This window comes from Pongo abelii, chromosome 23, assembly GCF_028885655.2.
Source record: "Pongo abelii isolate AG06213 chromosome 23, NHGRI_mPonAbe1-v2.0_pri, whole genome shotgun sequence".
NCBI classification, from domain to species: Eukaryota; Metazoa; Chordata; class Mammalia; order Primates; family Hominidae; genus Pongo; species Pongo abelii.
In genome coordinates, this window is record NC_085929.1 from 30584198 (window position 1) to 30604435 (window position 20238).

Sequence of the window (20238 nt, forward strand, 5' to 3'; positions counted from 1 at the left end):
AATACGTTTATGAGATTTGTCTGTGGTGATATCTGTACCTATAGCTTGTTCATTTCACTGCTGTTGAATATCCATGAATGAACAAGCATAATTTATCCAATTCTTGATGGACATGGGGTTGCTTCGAGATACAGGTTTCTCCAGGATAAATATACCGAGGAGTAGGATTGTGGGCATGTTAGTTACAGCTGAGGGGGTTGGTAGTGGTGTGTCATGGTGGTTCTTATTTCCCTGATTTCTACTGAGGATGAACAACTTTTCCATTGGATATTCTGTTTTGTGAAGTGGCTTCTAAAGTCCTTTGCTCATTTTTTTTCATAGGGTTTCCTAATAATGTAATGTTGACACAGGAGATCAGCAGAACTTGTTTTCCAAGCACTAGTCAAGACCTTGGTCATGATCCTGCTGATCAAAACAAAATCTGGTCAGAACAGGATACAGTGAAGAAATCAGCTGAAACCAAGATGGTGACAAAAGTGACCTCTAGTTGCCCTCACTGCTCATTATATGCTAGTGATAATGCATGCTAAAAGACATTCCCACCAGCACCATGACAGTTTACACATGCCACGGCAATACCCGAAAGTTATCTTATGTGATTTAAAAGGGGGAGGAACCCTCAGTTCCAGGAACTCTGGATCCCTTTGCTAGAAAATTCATGAATAACCTGCCCCTTATTTAGCATATAATTAAGAAGTAGCTATACGTATAGACAGCTGGTAGTCCAGGAGTGCTGCTCTGCCTATGGGGTAGCCCTGTAAACCCCGTCCACCTGTATGGATGCTCTAGGAAACCCACTTTTCTGTACTCTGTTGCTCTAATAGACTTGCTTTGCTTTCACTTTTTTCTGTTGGGTCACGCTCAAATTATTTCCTGTGCAAAGCCAAGAATGCTCTCAGGCTGAGCCCCAGTTTTGGGGCTCACTTGCATTAAGATAAGTTGCAGAAATTGTAGCATGTCTTTCATTCTTATGGTGTCTCACTAATATTAGTGTGTCAATCTTTCCTTATTGTATGTACTCATTTTATCTTACTTAAATCATAAAGATGATATTCTTCTACATCATCTTTTAAGATCTCTGTGCCTTTTCTTTATGGCTCTAATCTATGTAGAACTGACTTTTGTGTGGGAGTTAAACAGGAGTCCAGTTTGGCGTTTCTCCTTACCTGGTAGCCAGCTGCCCAGCACCCCTAGTTGAATGAGTTCTTTTCACGTGGATTTCAATGCTTCCCCAGTCTGATATTGTGTCCGTGTATGTGGAGAGGTCTGTTTCTGGATTACTCTTTTTTCCATTGGTCTGTTGTCTGCCATGTTCTGATTCCACTTTGCCTTAATTGTGTAGCTTGATCATGTGTCTTGACATTGAGAAAGCAAGTCCTCACACCTTGCCTTCTTCAAGAAAATGTTTTGACTCTTCTTGGTCATTTAGAGTCTCATATGTTAGAATTAGGTTGTCAATTCCCATAGAAAAATCTGTTGGAATTTCGATTGGGACTGTGCTGAATCATCAACCAGACAGAACTGTTACGAGCACAATATTGCCTCCAGTACAGAGATGCTGAGACCAACTTGGTTGGGGAGACCCTAACCCAGTGGTGCTAGAGGAACTAAAGACACACACACAGAAATATAGAGGTGTGAAGTGGGGAATCAGGAGTCTCACAGCCTTCAGAGCTGAGAGCCCCAAACAGAGATTTACCCAAGTATTTATTAACAGCAAGCCAGTCATAAGCATTGTTTCTATAGATATTAGATTAATTAAAAGTATACCTTATGGGAAACGAAGGGATGGGCCAAAATAAAGGGATGGGTTGGGCTAGTTATCTGCAGCAGGAACATGTCCTTAAGGCACAGATCGCTCATGCTATCGTTTGTAGTTTAAGAACGCCTTTAAGCAGTTTTCTGCCCTGTGTGGGCCAGGTGTTTCTTGCCCTCATTTCAGTAAACCCACAACCTTCCAGCATGGGCGTCATGGACATCATGAACATGTCACAGTGCTGCAGATATATTGTTTATGGCCGGTTTTGGGGCCAGTTTATGGCCAGATTTTGGGGGGCCTGTTCCCAACACAGAGACATGGTCAGTCTCTTCATTTATTTAGTTCTCCAATAACCTTCAGGGTGTTAGTTTTCTCTGTAGAGTACATCTTGGATTTGTTTCTAGGTACAGGAAACCTTTTAAAAATATATTTTATATAGACCAGGGTCTCACTATGTTGCTCAGGCTGGTCTTGAACTCCTGGCCTTGGCATCCCAAAGTGCTGGGATTAAAGACGTGAGCTACTGCACCCAGCCAGGAAATGTATTTTCTATTGCTCTCCCACAACCCCCACCACATCTTCTCTGTCTGCATGAAATCATATTCTCTGTATGGTATCTGTAAAGTCATATCTTATTCTGAGAAATGTCCATTTCTGCATCAATACTCATCGCATGTATTCTAAATATACTTTGTCTTGTCTTGTATATAGGTTATTGTAGTTACTTGACCTGTGCCGAAATGTTAAATGTGTGTAAGTTCTTGTCCTTCATGTCTTCTTGTGGCTTTTTATTCACTAATAGTCATCAGCATCCTTACTGTCAACACAAGAGATGCTCCTTCTCAATATTTTGATATGGTAGTACAAGGATTTCAAAGGAGGAACTTTCTTTTTTAGCAGCTGTGTTTTTTGTTTTGGTTGGCAATTCACTAAGGACTCATCCCATCATGTTATGAGGCAGACATTCTTGGAAGCATGGCTCCTTTTCCGACTCTTCTCAGCACACAGCTGTCGCTCATGCTTTGCTGTGAGTTGGGGTGCCCTACAGATGGATGGGGTTTACAGGCTTAAGGTTACTCATGTCTTTTTATAAGACATTATTGCCTTGTTTGTTTGTTCTTCAGAAAACAAATTCAAATCTGTTCCACAGTCTGAATGTGTTACTGAAACGCCAGGGGTTTCGTCTGGGTCCCATTGCTTGCTGCACAGCCAATCACTGCCCGGAGGAAGGGCTTTATTCAGGTGCTGCAGCCAAGAAGAATGGGAGATAAGTCTTGAATCCATCTCCCTGACCGGCTAAAATTGGAGGGTTATATAACAGTGGAAGGGATGTAGCTACGTTTGGGAAGGAATTAGGGAGGGGTAAGAACGCAACCATGATGAACGAGGGATCCAGTGTCTCCTTGTCTGGATGCAGTGATCTGGTGAATTTGAGAAAGGATTACCCTGTGAGAGGGAGGCAACAGGAGGGAGCCTTCTCTCTGGAGCCCCTTGGCATGCTTTGAATTTGAGCCATATAAATCTATTACCTATTAAACTGAGAAGAGAGCTAGGCATGCAAGAAGCCAAGTCACTGGGGCAGTGAGGACGATACTTCTCATTTGTAGCCTTTCAATTTGGTGCTCTATCTGGCTGTCTTGAGAGCTAAACTGTGAGTTGAAACCCCATGGTCACCAGATGAGGCCTGAGGTTCCAGGACTGAAGGGACAGAGTCGGTTTCTGAAACTGACAATCTCTGTCTCTTTTACATGGGCTTCAAACACAGAAATGAAGTGGCTTGGCCTCACTCACCAGGAGGGGAAATCTGGGCAGTTGGCTGGTGGGTTGACATTGTCCCTCACACCAGTCCTGTAAATTACTCAGGGAGGCCCAGGCCTGGAGAGCTAAGACTTGGCTTTCACTGCTCAGCCTGGAAAGGAACTGAGATGGCCAAAGAGGGCTTTATAGAAACACAGTGTCGGTGGCCCAGAAATCCTGGAAATCTCCCAAGCTCCAAGGATCAGTTGATCTCTGTGTGTGTCTCCTGCACATAGAGAGCTCCACCCAGTTCTGTGGTCTTTGGGCTGGTGGCCCCAGGGGCCCCTCCCTTGGCACTTGTCCAGGTAACTGAAAAACCACTCTGATATGAGGGTTGGCCCTGCATTAATTTTATCTACTGCATTAGAGGCAGTAGAGTTGTCTCATTGCCTGCCCTGCCAGCTCCTGTGAGTGGTAGAGCCAGCCCTTCAGTGTGGGGCTGGTGGGGAGCAGTTCCCAGTGAAGGCATTTCAGTTGCATCCCAGCAGGATACCACTCCAGTTTGCCCTGCTGCACAGACTGGCCTCACTGGCCTCCTAGCACTTCCCGGCTCCATCTGGAGACTTCTAAGTAGATACCTGACCACACCTCCTTATTGTCTCTGTCCCTGCCTCCCTATCCACTGCCATGAAGGCTGGCACATCAGGAACAATAGTGCCCTCCGAGGAAGGGGTGAGGGAGAGATTTCACAATTTATCAAGACCTGAGTGCAGGCACAGGCCACCTGCTCTCTCCTCCCTTCCCATGGCGTTCCTTGGATTAATCGTGCCTCTGAGGATGTGAGATGTCCCTGTCATGCCTCCATGATTCAGTATGTGGGAAGGACTTCTGATGAATCCCTTCATTTCACAGATGGGGAAAACTGAGGCCGGGAGGAGCAGAGTGAGGGCCTGATCCTGATCTTGCTGGAATCGGGCTCCCAGAAGGGAGTGGGGTCTGAATGGAGGCTGGCGGTGGGGGGTGGTGGGGAGGGAGTCTCTGCAACAAAGTCATTCCTGGAGGGGATGAGGTGGGAGACGTGCAGGGTAGGAAGTCTTGAGAAAAGCCTACATTGCTGGGCTCTGCAGAATGGACAAGTACCGAGGGGCCCTTGGTGCCACCAGCCCAACGGATCACAGAACTGGGTGGAGCTATGTGCAGGAGACACACCCAGAAACGGAAACCTCAGATAACAGGACCTGGGCTGAAGCAAAGGGGCCTGTGGGTGTTGACCAGGTGGCCTCAGGGAGGGTATCCCAGAAGAATGGTGTGTGTGAGGCTTATAGTGGACAGATGTGGGACAGGCCTTGAATCTACAAAATGAGGTTCAAGGCCTGCCAGGCTGTCTGTCCGTTGCAAACAGTGGCCCTGAGGAGAGTGAGGGTCACCCTGTAGGCCAGGGGTCTTTCTCAGCAGATGACATGGTACCACCAGAGTGATGGAGAACAGGCAGCATGATGGGCCCCACATCTGTCTGTCCTGTACCTCAAAGTTTGTGGTGTTACTTGGAAATGCATTTCCAAGGCTGACCCTGCAGGTCCTGGGGCAGTCAAACGGGGGTTTGAGGAAGAGACCCACCACCTCGTGGGCGTGGAGCCTGTGCTTTGGAGGAAATGGAGCTGGCGATGGGATGGGGGTCAATGGGGGCAGGTGTGGCTTGAAGGTGGGATGTAGCAGCTGCCCTCCCCAGCAGGCAGGCCGGTTATTAGTCCCAGGGGAATTAGGAACACTTTGGGCAGGGCAAGCGGATAGGTCCCTGACCCACAGATACCCCCTTTGTTCCTGGAGTCCAAGGACCCATGACCTTGTGGATGCCCCCAGGGGGCCACAGAACCTCAGACACTCACCTGTTTTTGGGAGGGCAGTCCCACCAACCCTCCTGCCCTCACACAGCAGGTACCCAGCCTGCCCTGCCCACCTCCTCGGCCCTCAGAGTCTAACTTGCTCATGTGAGGCCACAGGGCCCTTGCAGGGGGCATGGCATTGAGCGTATGACCATGCCCTGGATCCTGGGGTCAGTGTCCTCATCTGTGAAATGAGGGAGTTGCATTAGATGCTCATGGGGCCCTGTGCTCCTGCTCTCCCTATCTGTGGCACAGCTGAGAGCAAAGACTGCTGAGGCGGGGTGGGGGCCAGGGGGCCAGCCAGGGCTTGGTGGGGTGTGGGGCCTGAGGCAGAAAGAGCTTGTTGTGGGGGGAACTGGGGGTCCTGGGCAAAGCTCAGCCTCAGGCCTTGGGAGGCTGGGGCTGGGGGCACCCAGGAGCTGAGGGGATGTGATAAAGGCCAGGGCCGAGGAGGGTGCCTGTTACACCGCAGGTACTCAGATCCAAGAAGGAAACCTCAAGCCCGAAAGCCAGGCTGAGGAGTGGGACCTTCCCGCTACAGCTGGAGCCATCCCACGCCCCCCATGTCTCCCCCAGCTGGGAGGCAGACAAGGGGCTCCACCGCCCTCTCACTGAGTTAACAATGAGACTGAGGCCCTCGGCTGGCAGGGAGTAAGCTGAGGAGGGCCTTGCTTTAGAGACCTTTATGGATGGTCTCCCAAGATGGGTGCCACCCTTCCAGACTCCCTGGAGCTTCTATTCTCCTTCCTCTTTCTAATCTTCACCCCACGCAGCCCCATTGCTCTTCTGGAAGGAGAGCTCGCTGTCCAGTACTGGGCGGGATGACCGAGTGAACAGGGGACTGGAGGCGAGATGTGGCTGGAGTCTGAAAGAAGCAGAGGAGTCACACTCCACTCACCTCCACCTCCCAAAGTGCTGGGATCACAGGCTTGTGCCACCGCGCCCAAACATAACTGAAGGCTTTACAGACATGTCTGTGGCACCACAGAACACGAATGGTCCCAATGGAAACCCCATGCCCAGTTTCCTCAGGGAACTGTTGTGGCGGAGGCTCAGGTATCTGAGGGGAGCAGAACCCAGGCGCCGGGTTCGGGCGTGGACGGGGCGGTATAACCAAGAACTCTGCACTTCCCCCACCCACCCGCCTGAAAACTCTCCTGAAGTCACCTAACAAAGTGGATGGCAGTGAGTGGCTCCGGGTGGGATCTTTCTGTCCTCTGGCTACCCTCTGCCCATCAAGAAGGCTGGGGAAGGTGGGGCTGAGAGAAAGGTCTAGGCCTAGAAGACCTCGGACTCCTCCCAACTCCAACTCCTCCTCCCCCTCCCTCTTCCGTGGTAGCCTCACCTCCAGCACCCCACGTGGTGGCCCTAGGGCGGGCAAAGCGCCTTAGATCCCGAGTCTGCAGCCCAGGGCAGAGTGCCGACTTCTCATCCCTTCATACCCCATAGAATGGAAAGACACTGGGGCTTCTCTGTTGGGAGCGTAGGAGGGAAAGGCTGGACAAAAGGGCTCCCGAACAGCAGGTTCGGAGGAGAGCAACCCGGCCCTGACCCCCGCCCCCAACACCGTTCCCGACCTCGCTCCCCAGTGTCCCGGCTCTGCACCAATTCCTCCCGCAAGCCAAGGAACCCCGAGGCACTCCTAGTCTCTAAACCGTTTATTTCTCCCCACCAGAAGGTTGGGATGGGCAGGCCTAGAACAGAGCGTGCGGCGGGTTCCCGGGTGGAGGCAGCGCAGACAGGGTGGGTCCCTGCGGCTCTTAGGCAAAGGTGGAGTTGTTCCAGCCCACGTTGGCCGCGTTCATGTCGTAATAGTTGATGTAGACCCTGCAGGGGGGAGGAGGCCGGACTCAGCGGGCGGCTCAGTCCCGGGCCTAGCCGCGCGCCACCGCCCCTCCCCCGCCCCTCCGCCCCTCCCCCGCCCCTCCGCCCCTCCCCCGCCCCTCCGCCCCTCCCCCGCCCCTCCGCCCCTCCCCCGCCCCTCCCCCGCCCCTCCCCCGCCCCTCCGCGCCTCAGCGTACCTGTCCGGGCTGATGCGCAGGCGCTCGGCCAGCAGGCCGCACAGCAGCTTGCTGTAGGAACGGTTCTGCGCGCCGCCGATCTTGCCGATGCTGTGCAGGCTGCAGAGCGCGCACGGCTCGCTGGAGCCGCCGAATGCCATGAGCTGGTCCGGGACCACGTGCACCGCGATGTACTGCGAGGAAGGGGCGCGGTCAGCCCGCCCCAGCGACCTCGTCGGGCCCCGAGCGTCCACTTCGGGCCCGAGCCAGCGTCCTCCCCCCGCCCCGCCCCCCAGCACCGTTCACGAGTCGCCTCCCCAGTTCCCAGCGCGGGACCCTCTCGTCCGGCGGGCACCCCCTCTTCCTGTCCCCTCCCGGCAAACCTGGGGCGGCTTGCCGGTGGCCTGCGCCAGCTGCTGGGTGAGCTCGGAGAGGAACCCGTCCGGCACGGAGGCGCGGGGCACGTTGGTGTTTACGATGAACATCGGCATGATGGCAGAAGGACCGGGAGACCCGCGCAGAGGCACAGACGCACGCGCTGCGGCAGCCGCTGAGTTACGTGCCTGATTTCTCGGACACCACTGCGGCCCCGCCTTTTGTGACGCCACCGCCGGCGCCAGGCCCCGCCCCCGTGAGGCTGCGGCTCCGCCCCGAGTGGAGACGTCACCGTCTGCCTCGGCTCGGTCCCGCAGGGCCGGACCCTGGGCGACTCCGCCCGTTCCTCCAGCAACCGCCGCTAAGCCCGGCGCACCGCTCCAAGCTGTTCTCCACGTGGCGGCTAGAAATCGGCCTGTCCCGGCCTCGCCTCGGCCTTTCTTAGTCCTTTCACTAAGTCACCGATGTTAGTCGCCAGGAGGCGCTGTGCCGGGGGTGGGGATGCGGCGGTGAACCTGGAAGATGGCCCCTTACCCTTCCAGAGTGAAGCCCAGTTAATTCCACTGCACGCACTGAGCCCCTGTACCTCCTGAGTCTTTGGGCCACACGTCCCCAAGGGCTCCAGTCCCGCATGCGTGAGCTTGTGTGTTTGAGATGGGGAGGGGTAGTCATTGCGGCAGGCGAGAATGGAGCTGCCCCTGCGAATCACCATCCAGAGACCTTCCCTGAACCCCTGCTCTTTAAAGAGGATAGGATGCTGGGAGGCACCGAAGGGAAGGAGGTGAGGTCCAGAGCAGGTTCAGTGGTTCAAACGTGCTCAGCTCCACTTCTCTGGGCCTCTGGGCAACTTCAGCTCCTCAGGGAAGCCACACCCTAGTCAGGTCCACCGTGTATGGCCTCTCAAGAGCCCTTGGTGAATTTCTTAAATGTCTTTTCCACTAATGGTAAACTCGGGGACCATCTAGCAGGTGCCAAGCATACGAGAGACATTGACTAATACTGCTGAGTGAATGGATGAATGAATGTGTGAAAGAAGATAAGCCATGACATAGCAGGAAGAGGACAAGGCAGCAACTGGATCACAGGCCAGGTCGTCAGAGATTTCCAGGGAGGTCCTGTCCTTGGTCTCTGATAGGTGCAATCCATATACCAGTCTGGGTGAAGGCCATGTGATATAGTAAGGACACCCATGCCTGTGGGACCCTCGTGACACCAGCCAGCCTCCAGCTGGGAGGCCCCATGGCCCATTTATACAAATAGCCTATGGGTGTTGGTTCCTGCAGCTGGGCCCCAGACTCTCCCTCCTGCTGTCACACCTTCTCTTACCTGTGCCCAGGGCTCCCTAACTGATGGCACTCCATGCCATGTCTCCAGCCAGGGGCACTCCCCTCAGCCCCAGGCGCTGACAGCAGCCGACTGAGCGTCCACTGCTCTGTAAAGTCCAAATGTGTGACTTGTTCTCCTACACCTGATTACCTGCCAGTGAAATGTGCCTCCTTTCACTATCCCTTTATTCCCACTTCTTCTCCATTCCCTGCACTACCGCCTAGTCTACACTAGCTGCATCCCCTTTGGCCTGGACCACTGTGACTTCCCTATGGTGGACTGCTGCTCCTCAAGGGAGGAGTCTGTTTCCAGCCCCAGGCAGCAGATTTAGCCCCTGACTCCCTGTGCCCTATGAAAGCTGAGCAGAATTACATAAGTCACTCCAGGCAGAAGACTGAAGAGCCAGGGCCTGGTTGACCTGTGCCCTGTGAACCTGAATGACAAGGTGTAGCCTCGCCAGCAAGCACATGAGCTGCCCCTGGAGGTGAGCCCCTGCCAATCTCAGGTTGTTACCATAACAAAGGGTTGCCTTACCTGGCCAGTGATGGAGCAGGAGCATTGCCATCTTGAACAAACACCACCATTCTAAGTTCCCCCTTAATTAAAAGCCGCCTAAATCCAGCCCCAAAACATCAGCCTAATGGCTAATGTCAGCATAACCAGAAACATTCCAACCCTAAGATAAACCCTTCACTGACCAGAAACATGCCAACCCCGAGACAGCCTCCCTTCCAACCAGGGACATTCCAACCCCGCAATAAACTTTCCCTCACACAGAAACATTCGGAACCTATGATAAGAACCCCCTCCAAAACCCTTAAATATCCTTAGTTTGTAAGAGAGTGTGGCTCTGACCTAACTTGGCCAGAAGCCCCTCTCAAGTTTGTTTTCTAAAATAAACCTGTCCTTGTTGACTGTGGATCCACCCTTGGTGTTTCTTTCCTCTTTAATTCTTATAGCCAGGACAGCCTCTGAGCCACTCGTCATCTCCTTGTACCCTCCCCAGCTGTTTCCAGTGGCAGTCAGCCTCATCTTTCTAGAAGGGTACCCAAAGAAGTGATATGATTTGCCTCTTACTAACATGGACATTTGGCTCAGTTTCCCCATCTGTAATTTGGGGATGACAGTAGTGTTCACCTGACATAAAGGTGTTATGAGCACCAAGTGGCCTAAATGCCAATGACAGTCTCCTCTGATACTAGGGGTAGTACTGTCACAAGGCCCTGGGGTAACCCGGTCCCTGTGAGCCTCCACCAACCCTCCCTGGTTCTCTGAGTCATGGCGCACTGTCCTTCAATACCATGGCTCCTGGCTCCAGGGTTGGGGGTTGGTCCTGAAATCCAGTTTGCCCACATTTTCCCTCATCTGACTCCAACTCATCCTCCAGTCCTTGGCTCAGCCTTAGTTCCTTGGGAAAGCCCTCGGAGCACCTGGCTTGGTCCATTCCCACATGTGCCCAGTATCTGTCCTGTCCTTCGAGGCTATCTCCATATTTCTGAGTTAAGACTGCATGTCTAGGCGGTGAACTCCGTCCCAGCAGGGACAGTCTCTTTTTGGGCATTGCTGTATGCCTACCTCCTGACCCCTTACCTCCGTGGTAGGCAGATGACCCCCTGCCCACTAAAGAATAGCAGGGGGAGGACAAGTGCTAATCCCTGGAACCTACGAGTATGCTATGTTACCTGGCAAAAAGCACTTCACAGATGCAATTAGGATTATGGACCTAATAGGGAGATTAGCATGCAGCATCTGGGTACACCCAATCTAATCACATGAGCTCTTAAAAGCAGATAATTTTCTCCAGCTAGAGTGCCAGATCCCAAGCAAGAGAAACACTCAATGTCCATTACTGACTTTGAAGATGAAGGGGACCAGAGACCTCATGGTACAACCACAAGGAACTGAATTCTGCTCACAACCAGATTGGACTTGGAAGTGGATTTTTCCCTTGTCCCTTCAGATACCTTGACTTTGGCCATGCAAGTCCTTACGTCACGCTGGACTACTGACCCACGGAAACTGTGAGATAATAAATGTGTGTTGTTTGAAGCTGCTAAAAATTTGTGTTGATTTATTATAAGAGCAATAAAAATAATACACCTGGGACCCATAGGGACACAATAATTATCTGCTAACCATGCACAAATGCGCTAGGAGGCATTGGCAGGCAAGGCTGCTGACTCCCTCTTCCTCCTCATGGCAGCATCTGTTCGTTAGAAGTTTCACTGCCCCAGAGCTCCTGCCACCCAGGTGTGGCCACCTCATCTCCCACCCCATCCCAGCACATCCAGCTGGAGGCACAACTCACCTCTCAGCTTCCTCACCCCTAGGCCTCTGAGGAAGCATTTTCATGGTCTGATTCCAAAGACAGCGGGGTGTGTGTGTGTGTGTCCATGTGTGTGCGCGTGCACCTGTCTGTGTGTCCACATGAGCGCTCACATGCACTATGAGCCTATGAAGCTAGAGTAGCTGAGAAGTCACCATCTAGCCCTGGAGTGTGCACCCAGACAGGAGCCTGGGCTCCCCGGGCAGAGTCGTCTCTCTCTAGGTGTTTGATTTTCTCTAATCTTCAATGATTCCCTGCTACCTGCAGGATGAACCAGAGAATGGGGGCAGAACACGACCCCTGAAGAGCACTGGCTCAAGCTCAGCTCCACTGCTAATCCACAGGGTCACTCTGGACCCCTCTGGTGGCCTAAAGGCCTCCTCAATAAAATGGAGATCAAGGAGATCAGGAAGCACACAGACTCTAGACTACAATTCCCATGAGCACTCCAAATGATCAGCACCAGCGTGCCACGGACCTCAGGTACCAGGCGAGGCCCCAGACACAGCGTGTGCAGTGATCAAGGTCTGGGGTCCATAGTCACCAGGTCTACTCCTGGCCATTCCAGTTAGCTGTGTGACCCTGGACAAGCCACCGGCTTTTACTCAGTCTCTCATATGTACAACAGGGGTAATAAAAGTACTAATTTCATGGGGTCCTTTCCAGGATTAAAGGAGCTAACACTTGGAAGATACTCCGAATGGTCCTGATACGTAGAAAGCCCTCCATAGATGTTATCCCTGAACATTGTTGTCATTGGGAGACTGTTTTGCAAGGTAAGGACCACCGCCATCCTCACAACCCTGGGCACAGCCTGAGGACAAGGACTGAGGCGAAAGCCTCTGGATGTAGTGGACCCTAGGTGGATATGTGTAAATTGAAGAGAAAAATGATTCGGCTGAGGCACAGGGTGATCTGAGTCTCAACAAGAGGGAACCAGAGACTCAGAGGGTCCAAGAAAGGAGAGGATGAGAACGAATACAAGAGAATGGACAACGGCCCTTTGGAGGCTGTGCAAGCCCAGATCCTTGTAAGCGCCACCTAGATCCCGGCAGCCAAGCAGCCAACTTGAGCCTGCCAGATGGGCGGGGCCCTGTCTCCTGGCCCTGGGAAGCTGGGACATGTAGGTCCTGGTAATTAGCAAATGAGGGAGGGATTCAGGCTAGGAGAGGGGCTTGACCACATTCTCTGGGAGGTGGGGAGAGGACTGGGTCTGGCGTCTGGGGAGGTGGGCTGGAGCTGGGGAGCATGGCTGTGACTCCTCTCCAGCTACATGGGCTAGACATCAACGCTCACACTTGGAACGCAGTCTCAGCAGAGGCAGGTCAGCTCCCACCCTGGACCACCCCCTAGAAACCCAGTCTGGCTCTCTCACCCCTCTCTGCACTGCCCTTCCTTGTCTTCAAGGTCCTGTCCTGAGACCCTGTCTCCTCTCCCTAACTGAGGGACTCCCTGGGTAACCAGGGACTTGCAACCCCCACCCTGCCCTCCCAGAGTGGCCAGAGCCAATTCCGGCTGGGTGGGTGGTGAGTGAGAGGGCAGGGCTCAGGCTGGGGACCGGGGTCCAAGGCAGGGTCCAAGTGTGTCCAAGGCAGGCCGGGACCTGGGTGTCACCTGATGCCTGCTCTGCTTGTGGCATGTACCCCAGGATCTCAGGGGTGCTTGTCAACAGATTCTTACTCATGACTCTACGTTGGAGGTCTGCAGCCAGGGCGGCCAGGGAAGCCATTTGGAGCACAAAGGTAAGCTGGGGAGCAGGTCAACAGAGGCAGGATCAGGGTGGATGGACACAGAGGGGCAGAGTGCACACACAGGGCTCCTGGGAGGGCTGCCCCTGCCTCCTGAAGACTCCACAGTGACTGGACACAGGAGCTTCATTCCCATCCTGCAACACTGCTACCTCCCAGTGGCTCCAGCTTTTTTTTTTTTTTTTTCTTTTTTTGGTAGAAACAAGGCCTCGCTCTGTGGCCCAGGCTGGAGTGCACTGGTGCAATCATAGCTCACTGTAATCTCCAACTCTTGGGCTCCAGAGATCCTCCCACCTCAGCCTCCCGAGTAGCTGGGACTACAGGCACATGCCACCAAGGCTCTAGCTTTTAAAAGGCCCCCAGCTGAGTCTATCCTTGGGAAGCCAGCTCAGAGTCACCTTCTCCCTGAGACCTCTACTGACCCCCAGACCCAGAGATTTCTCTCTCCCCAGAGAACCCACGGCCCCACCACTTCTCTTTAACAGTCACTGTTTACTGACAAAAGCCAAATTCTTTCTTATACAACAATAGTCCATTGATTTTCTTTATTTAGGCACCAAAGTAAAATAATGAAGAAAAGATGGCTTTTTTTTAAGCAAATGGTGCTGGTACGACCAGATAGCCATTTCAAAAAAAAAGAAAGAAAAGAAAAAAGGCCCAGGCATGGTGACTCATTCCTGTAATCCCAGCACTTTGGCAAACGAATGGCTTGAGTCCATGAGTTCAGGACCAGTCTGAACAACATGGCAAAAGCCTGTCTCTACAAAAAACAAAGAAAAACAATAAAACAAAACAAAACAAAAATTAGCCAGGCTAGCCGGGCGCGGTGGCGGGCGCCTGTAGTCCCAGCTACTAGGGAGGCTGAGGCAAGAGAATGGCGTGAACCCGGGAGACAGAGGTTGCAGTGAGCAGAGATAGTGCCACCGCAGTCCCACCTGGGTGAAAGAGCAAGACTCTGCCTCAAAAAAAAAAAAAAAAAATTAGTCAGGCATGGTGGCACGCACCTGTAGTCCCAGCTACTCAGGAGGCTGAGGTGGGAGGATTGCTTGAGTCTGGAAGGTAGAGGTTGCAGTGAGCTGAGATCATATCACTTGCACTCCAGTCTGGGCAACACACAGTGAGACCCTGTCCCCCCCACCCAAAAAAAAGGAATCTCAACCCCTCACACCATACCCAAAAATTAACTTGAAATTCATCATCAGCAACATAAGTGTAAAAGCTAAAACTATCCAACATTTGGAAGAAAATCTTTGCAACATTGGGATAGGCAAAGATATCTTATGGCACAAAAAGCATGAATCACAAAAACCAAAAACCGATAAATCAGACTTTACCAAAATAAAAATTTCTGCTCAGCCGGGCCAGGTGGCTCACGCCAGTAATCCCAGCACTTTGGGAGTCCAAGGCAAGCGGATCATGAGGTCTGGAGATCAAGATCATCCTGGCCAACATGGTGAAACCCCATCTCTACTAAAAATACAAAAAAATTAGCAGAGCGTGGCAGCACGTGCCTGTAGTCCCAGCTACTCAGGAGGCTGAGGCAGGAGAATTGCTTAAACCCAGGAGGCGGGGCCGCAGTGAGCCGAGATCGCGCCACTGCACTCCAGCCTGGGTGACAGAGCGAGATTCCATCTCAAAAAAAAAAAAAAAAAAAAAAAAAATTTCTGCTCTTAGGTAGCATTAAGAAAATAAAAAAGGCAAGCTACAGACTGCAGGAAAATATTTACAATACTATATATTTAACAAAGTACTAGCTTCCAGAATGTATAAAAAATGCCCACATTTCAAAAATAATGACAACCAACCTGATAAAAATAGCAGATAAGGGCTGGGTGCAGTGGCTCATGCCTGTAATCCCAGCACTTTGGGAAGCCAAGGTGGGTGGACCACTTGATGTCAGGAGTTTGAAACTTGCCTGGCCAACATGGCAAAATCCCATCTCTACCAAAAATACAAAAATTAGCAGGGCATGGTGGCTCACGCCTGTGGTCCCACCTACTTGGGGGGCTGAGGTGGGAGGATCGCTTGAGTCCAGGAGGCAGAGGTTGCAATGAGCTGAGATCATTCCACTGCCCTCCAGCCTGGGCGACAGAGAGAGAACCCTGTCTCAAAAAAAAAAAAAAAAAAAAAAGTAGACAAAATATTAGAACAAATTATTCATAAAAGAAAACCCACAAATAGCCATACTGAGCACATGAAAAGATGTCAAATATTATTAGTCATCAGGGAAATACCACAATTAAATGACAGGATACCACTACACACTCACTAGAATGGCTAAATTGAAAAGACTGACAATACCAAGTGCTGATGAGGATTTGGAGTATCCAGAACTCATACATTATTAATGAGAATGTGAAATTGTATAATCAACCACTTTGGAAAACAATTTTTATACAGTTAAATATACATTTATTATTAAGCCCAGCAATTCATTTACCCAAAAAACTAGACTGACTGTTTATGTCCTCCCCAGGTTCATACCTTGAAACCTAATCCCGCGTATGATGGTACTTGGAGGTAGGGCCTTTGGGCCTCTTGGGAGGTGATTAGGTCATGAGGGCAGAGCCTGCATGAATGGGATTGGTGCCCTTATAAAAGAGACCCCAGAGAGCTCCCTTGCCCCTTCTGCCATGTCTAGGAGGACACAGCAAGAAGACCGCCATCTATGAATTAAGACATGGGCCCTCAGCAGACACTGAATCCACTGGCACCTTGATCTTGGACTTCCCAGCCTCCAGAACCATGAAAAATAAATTTCTGTTGTTTATAAGCCACCCAGGCTATGGTTCTTAGTTACAGCAGCCCGATGGACTAAGACACAAAAGAAATAAAAACATATGTTTAGACAATGATTATTGTAGGAATGTTCACAGCAGTTTTATTCATGATGGCCAAGAATTAGAAACAGCCAAAATGTTCACCAACAGGTAGATGGATAAATAAATCATGGTCTAACCACAGAGGGGAATACTACTCAGCAATACAAAGGAGTCTCTCCTAATACGTGCAACAACATGCATGAATCCCAAAAACTTTATCTGGAGCCAAGCCAGACACAAATGTGTACATACAGTATGGAATGACTTCAGATTCTGAAAAAAGGCAAATCTGACTAATTGAGGCACAAAGCAGGTCAGTGGTTCCCCGGGTCTGGGGCTGGGGTTGGTTATTGATAGCAAACGGGCATGTGGGTGCCTTGGGGCAGGGTAAAGGTTGCATCTTGATTGCGGTGGTGTTTCACAAGTGTATACATTCACCAAAACTATACTTAAAACTCAAAACTCGCCAAATATATACTTAAAATGGATGCAGTTGATTATGTATAAATTATACCTCAATAAAGTTGATTAAAAACATCAATTCCTCAGAAAATTCTTTTCTGACCACTCCCCTCTCAGACTAGGTCGGGCCTCCTGGTATGCATACCATACCCACTACAACCTGTATTTATTTTTTCTGAAACATGGTCTCTTTCTGTTGTCCAGGCTGGAGTGCAGTGGCTCAATTAGGACTCACTGCAGCCTCGACCTCCCAGGCTCAAGTGATCCTCCCATTTCAGCCTCCTGAGTAGCTGGGACCACAGGCATGTACCACCACACCCAGCTAATTTTTTTTTTTTTTTTTTTGTGGTGGAAACAGGATCTTAACTATGTGGCCCAGGCTGGTCTCAAACTCCTGGTCTCAAATCAATCCTCCCATCTTGGCCTCCCAAAGTGCTGGGATTATAGGCATCAGCCACCTCACCTGGCCAGCCTGTATTTTTCTTTCACTGCATTTCCTGAGTCTGTAATTATTATTGTTATGTTTTAAAGAGATGAAGTCTCCCTCTGTCACCCAGTCTGGCATGCAGTGGTGTGATCGTAGCTTACTGCTACCTTGAACTCTTGGACTCAAGTGATCCTGCTGCCTCAGCCTCCTGAGTAGCTAGAGCTGTTAGCACATACCAGTATGTCCAGCTAATTTTTTAAATTTTTTGTAGAGATAGGGGGTCTCACTATGTTACCTAGGCTGGTTTCAAACTCTGGCCTCAAGTGATCCTCCCACCTTGGCCTCCCAAAGTGCTGGGATTACAGTCATGAGCTGCCACAACCAGCCTGTAACTATGTTGTTACTGATTTTCTGTTAGTTAATTACCTTTAGCCTGGAACACCACTCTCACCATTGATTGCTAAGCACCTGGAGCCATGTCTGCACACAAAGGGTGCTCAATAAATAGTCCTTAAACAAAGGAATGCAGGAGGGAGTGAGGACCAGGGCCCTGGCAGGAAGCAGAGGACAGGACAGTAGCTGGCTTTGGCTCTGGCCACCCCTTTGGGACTAGAGTTCTGTCGACTGGATAACCTCCAGGCTCCTCCACGTGGGGCCCTGGGCCCGCCTGGGGAAGTTGAGTCTGTGTAATTCCTCGGAGATCTCTTGGAAGGTCTTGCCTTTGGTCTCAGGAAGGAACAGGCCAGTGTAGATGGCCCCACAGACACAGACACCAAGGAAAGGGACATAGAGGTAGTGGGACAAGGCCTCCTGCAGATTAAAAGAGACCCCAAGACCTGGTGTGGCTCCATCAACCCCTAAACGGAAGGCCCATAACAGGTCGTGAGGAGGGATTTGCCCCCCTCTTTGCTCCCCTAAGACCCCTCCCTTTCAGTCTCAGTCTCCCTGGATGGAAGCCTCCCACTGGGGTTCTCAGGATGACAGGGACACAGCCTAAGGCAGGGCCCCCAGCAGGAGGGGCGGGCCTACCATGATGAAGGGAAATCCCAGGCCAACCAGGAAGAGCATGATCCACATGAGCGCCCCGCAGACCATGCAGGCAGCAGGCCTGGCCATCTGGTCAAACAGCTCTGTGGCCAGGATCCCCGTCACTCCGGCTGGAAGGAGGGGCAGGGACAGGGGGCTGCTGGCCAGGGCTCCCTGCCTACCTCTCCCCCACCCCAGCCCAGACATGGGAGTGGGAGCCCAGGCCCAGTCTGTATGGGGGGCCCCTCAGTGCTCTCCTCCTGCCATTCCCTCCCAGAAGCCCCAGCACGAGGTGGTCTCTGAGGGCCTGCAGGGGACATTGCATTCACACCCACCCACTGTGCACCCAGGCACCCATCACTCCTTCTATGTGATGACGGATGCCCAGAGCCCCTTGGGCCCACTCACCAGGGCCAATGCCAAAGCTGAGGATGAAGGCAAAGATGCAGGCCATGGCCAGGTAGAGTGTCCAGGGGAAGGAGCTCTGCCGTGGACGGAACGGGGGTGAGGTGGAAGTCAGCCCGGACTGGACCCCCCCAGCCCTCATCCACCCCAGCTACCTGCAGGCACAGGGCCACAGTGAAGATGCTCCCCCAGCAGGTCATCAGGCTGTACCCACCGATGAGCAGCACGCGCCGACCCACCCTCTCGATTACCACACACTGCAAAGGCAGAAAGCGCAGACCCGCACACCCAGCCATGGTCCCCGAGGTCTGGGGCAGGCAATGGGAAGGGGTCTCCTGAGAAAGCTGGTGGTGGAGGTGAGGGTAGTTTATTGCTTCAGTGTGACTTTATTAATTTCCCAAAGGAACTTGGTCAATCAATCACCCAACTTCAGACAGTTTCCGCATCTCAAAATGGTGCTGGAAGTGACCCGCAAACCGTAGATGCTCAATAGATGCTCTCTAACTCACTGCATTGATTGATTGATTGAGACAGGGTCTTACTGGTCTCACTGAGCTGAGACAGGGTCTCACTGGTCCAGCCCAGGCTGGAGTGCAGTGGCACAATCTCGGTTTACTGCAGTATCAACCTCCTAGGCTCATGTGATCCTCCCACCTCAGCCTCTCCAGTAGCTAGCACTACAGGCGAAGACCACCACGCCTGGCTAATGTTTGTATTTTTTGCAGAGACGGGGTTTCACCATGTTGCCCAGGCTGGTCTCAAACTCCTGATCCCACCTCAGCCCTACTGCCTGGGCTGGAGGGCTTGGCTCACTGCAACCTCCACCTACTGGGTTCATGCGATTCTCCTGCCACAGCCTCCTGAGTACCTGGGATTACAGGTGCCTGCCACCACGCCCGGATAATTTTTTGTATTTTTTAGTAGAGACAAGGTTTCACTATGTTGGCCAGGCTGGTCTCGAACTCCTGACCTCGTGATCCACCCGCCTCGGCCTCCCAAAGTGCTGGGATTACAGGTGTGAGCCACAGCACCTGGCCCCTCACTGCATTTTAACACCATAAGCTGGAGTGTAAACTGGTTTAATGCAGAGGACCTGGGGGTCCCTCCCCGCAGGACTGGTGGAGGAAGGGCGCCCTCCAGACTCACACTAACAACCGCCGTGAGCAGCTCGCAGCTCCCAGTCCCGATGATCGCGTACTGGATCTTCGCTTCCGGCACTCCTGCCTTCCGGAACACGGAGGAGGCGTAGGCATACACCTGGGAGAGGGTGGCTTTCAGGCTCCCTTCCACCTGCCATGGCTCCCAGCGGCCTGCAACACCAAGCGCCCGGGGCCCAGGGTGTGGGGTGGGGCAGGGGTCTCACCGAGTCATTCCCGCAGAGTTCCATGGCACTGCCCAGCACCACGAGGCTTGTCACCTGTCTCCTCAGGGCCCGATGCTGGAACAGCTCCCATGGGCGCCGGGCACGGCAGCCCTGGCAGGCAGCGCGCTCCTCCTCCAGCTCCTCCAGCTCCCCTGCCAAGTCCCCGGAGCCCCGCAGCCGCCGTAGTGCTGAGCCAGGGAGGAGGGTACTGAGCTCCCCGTCTCCAAGCCCCTCTTTGGCCCGCCTACAGGGACGCCCCCCTCCATCCCACCATTCCTTTCCTTCTTGGCTCACTCTCTGTCTCTGAGTCTGTCTGTGTGTGTGTGTGTGTGTCTCTCTCTCTGCCTCTGTCTCTCTCAATCTCTCTGTCTCTGTGTCTGTGTGTCTCTCTCTCTGCCTCTGTCTCTCTCAATCTCTCTGTCTCTGTGTCTGTGTGTCTCTCTCTCTGCCTCTGTCTCTCTCAATCTCTCTGTCTCTGTGTCTGTCTGTGTGTGTGTCTCTCTCTCTCTCTGCCTCTGTCTCTCTCAATCTCTCTGTCTCTGTTTGCCTCCCTGGTCAGATGGAGATCATCTTCCTGGC

General features: G+C 52.3%; 2 protein-coding genes across 13 annotated transcripts in view; both read right to left on the reverse strand.

Moving 5' to 3' along the window:
* Positions 1–7022: 7022 nt before the first annotated feature.
* On the reverse strand, positions 7023–10906 carry MIF (macrophage migration inhibitory factor). Its single transcript, XM_009234176.4, has 3 exons — positions 7763–10906; positions 7401–7573; positions 7023–7206 (listed from the first exon to the last, which is right to left on the reverse strand). Exons 1-3 carry the CDS (start codon positions 7868–7870, stop codon positions 7140–7142), a joined length of 348 nt encoding a protein of 115 aa, XP_009232451.2. The 5' UTR covers positions 7871–10906; the 3' UTR covers positions 7023–7139.
* A 5103-nt stretch (positions 10907–16009) lies between these two features.
* Positions 16010–20238, reverse strand: part of SLC2A11 (solute carrier family 2 member 11) — a 29538-nt gene continuing 25309 nt past the window's right edge. For 3 of the 12 annotated variants that reach the window (XM_054543161.2, XM_054543157.2, XM_063722792.1), the window contains 6 exons: positions 19660–19847; positions 19443–19553; positions 18452–18604; positions 18300–18375; positions 17895–18022; positions 16010–17722 (listed from right to left, as the gene is read on the reverse strand). In XM_054543161.2, the coding sequence (XP_054399136.1) occupies positions 17363–17722; positions 17895–18022; positions 18300–18375; positions 18452–18604; positions 19443–19553; positions 19660–19847 (1016 nt within the window). In that variant the 3' untranslated portion in view covers positions 16010–17362. The remainder of the gene's footprint in view (positions 17723–17894; positions 18023–18299; positions 18376–18451; positions 18605–19442; positions 19554–19659; positions 19848–20238) is intronic. The other 9 variants (XM_054543163.2, XM_024239814.3, XM_063722793.1 and 6 more) reach the window with 5 other exon arrangements.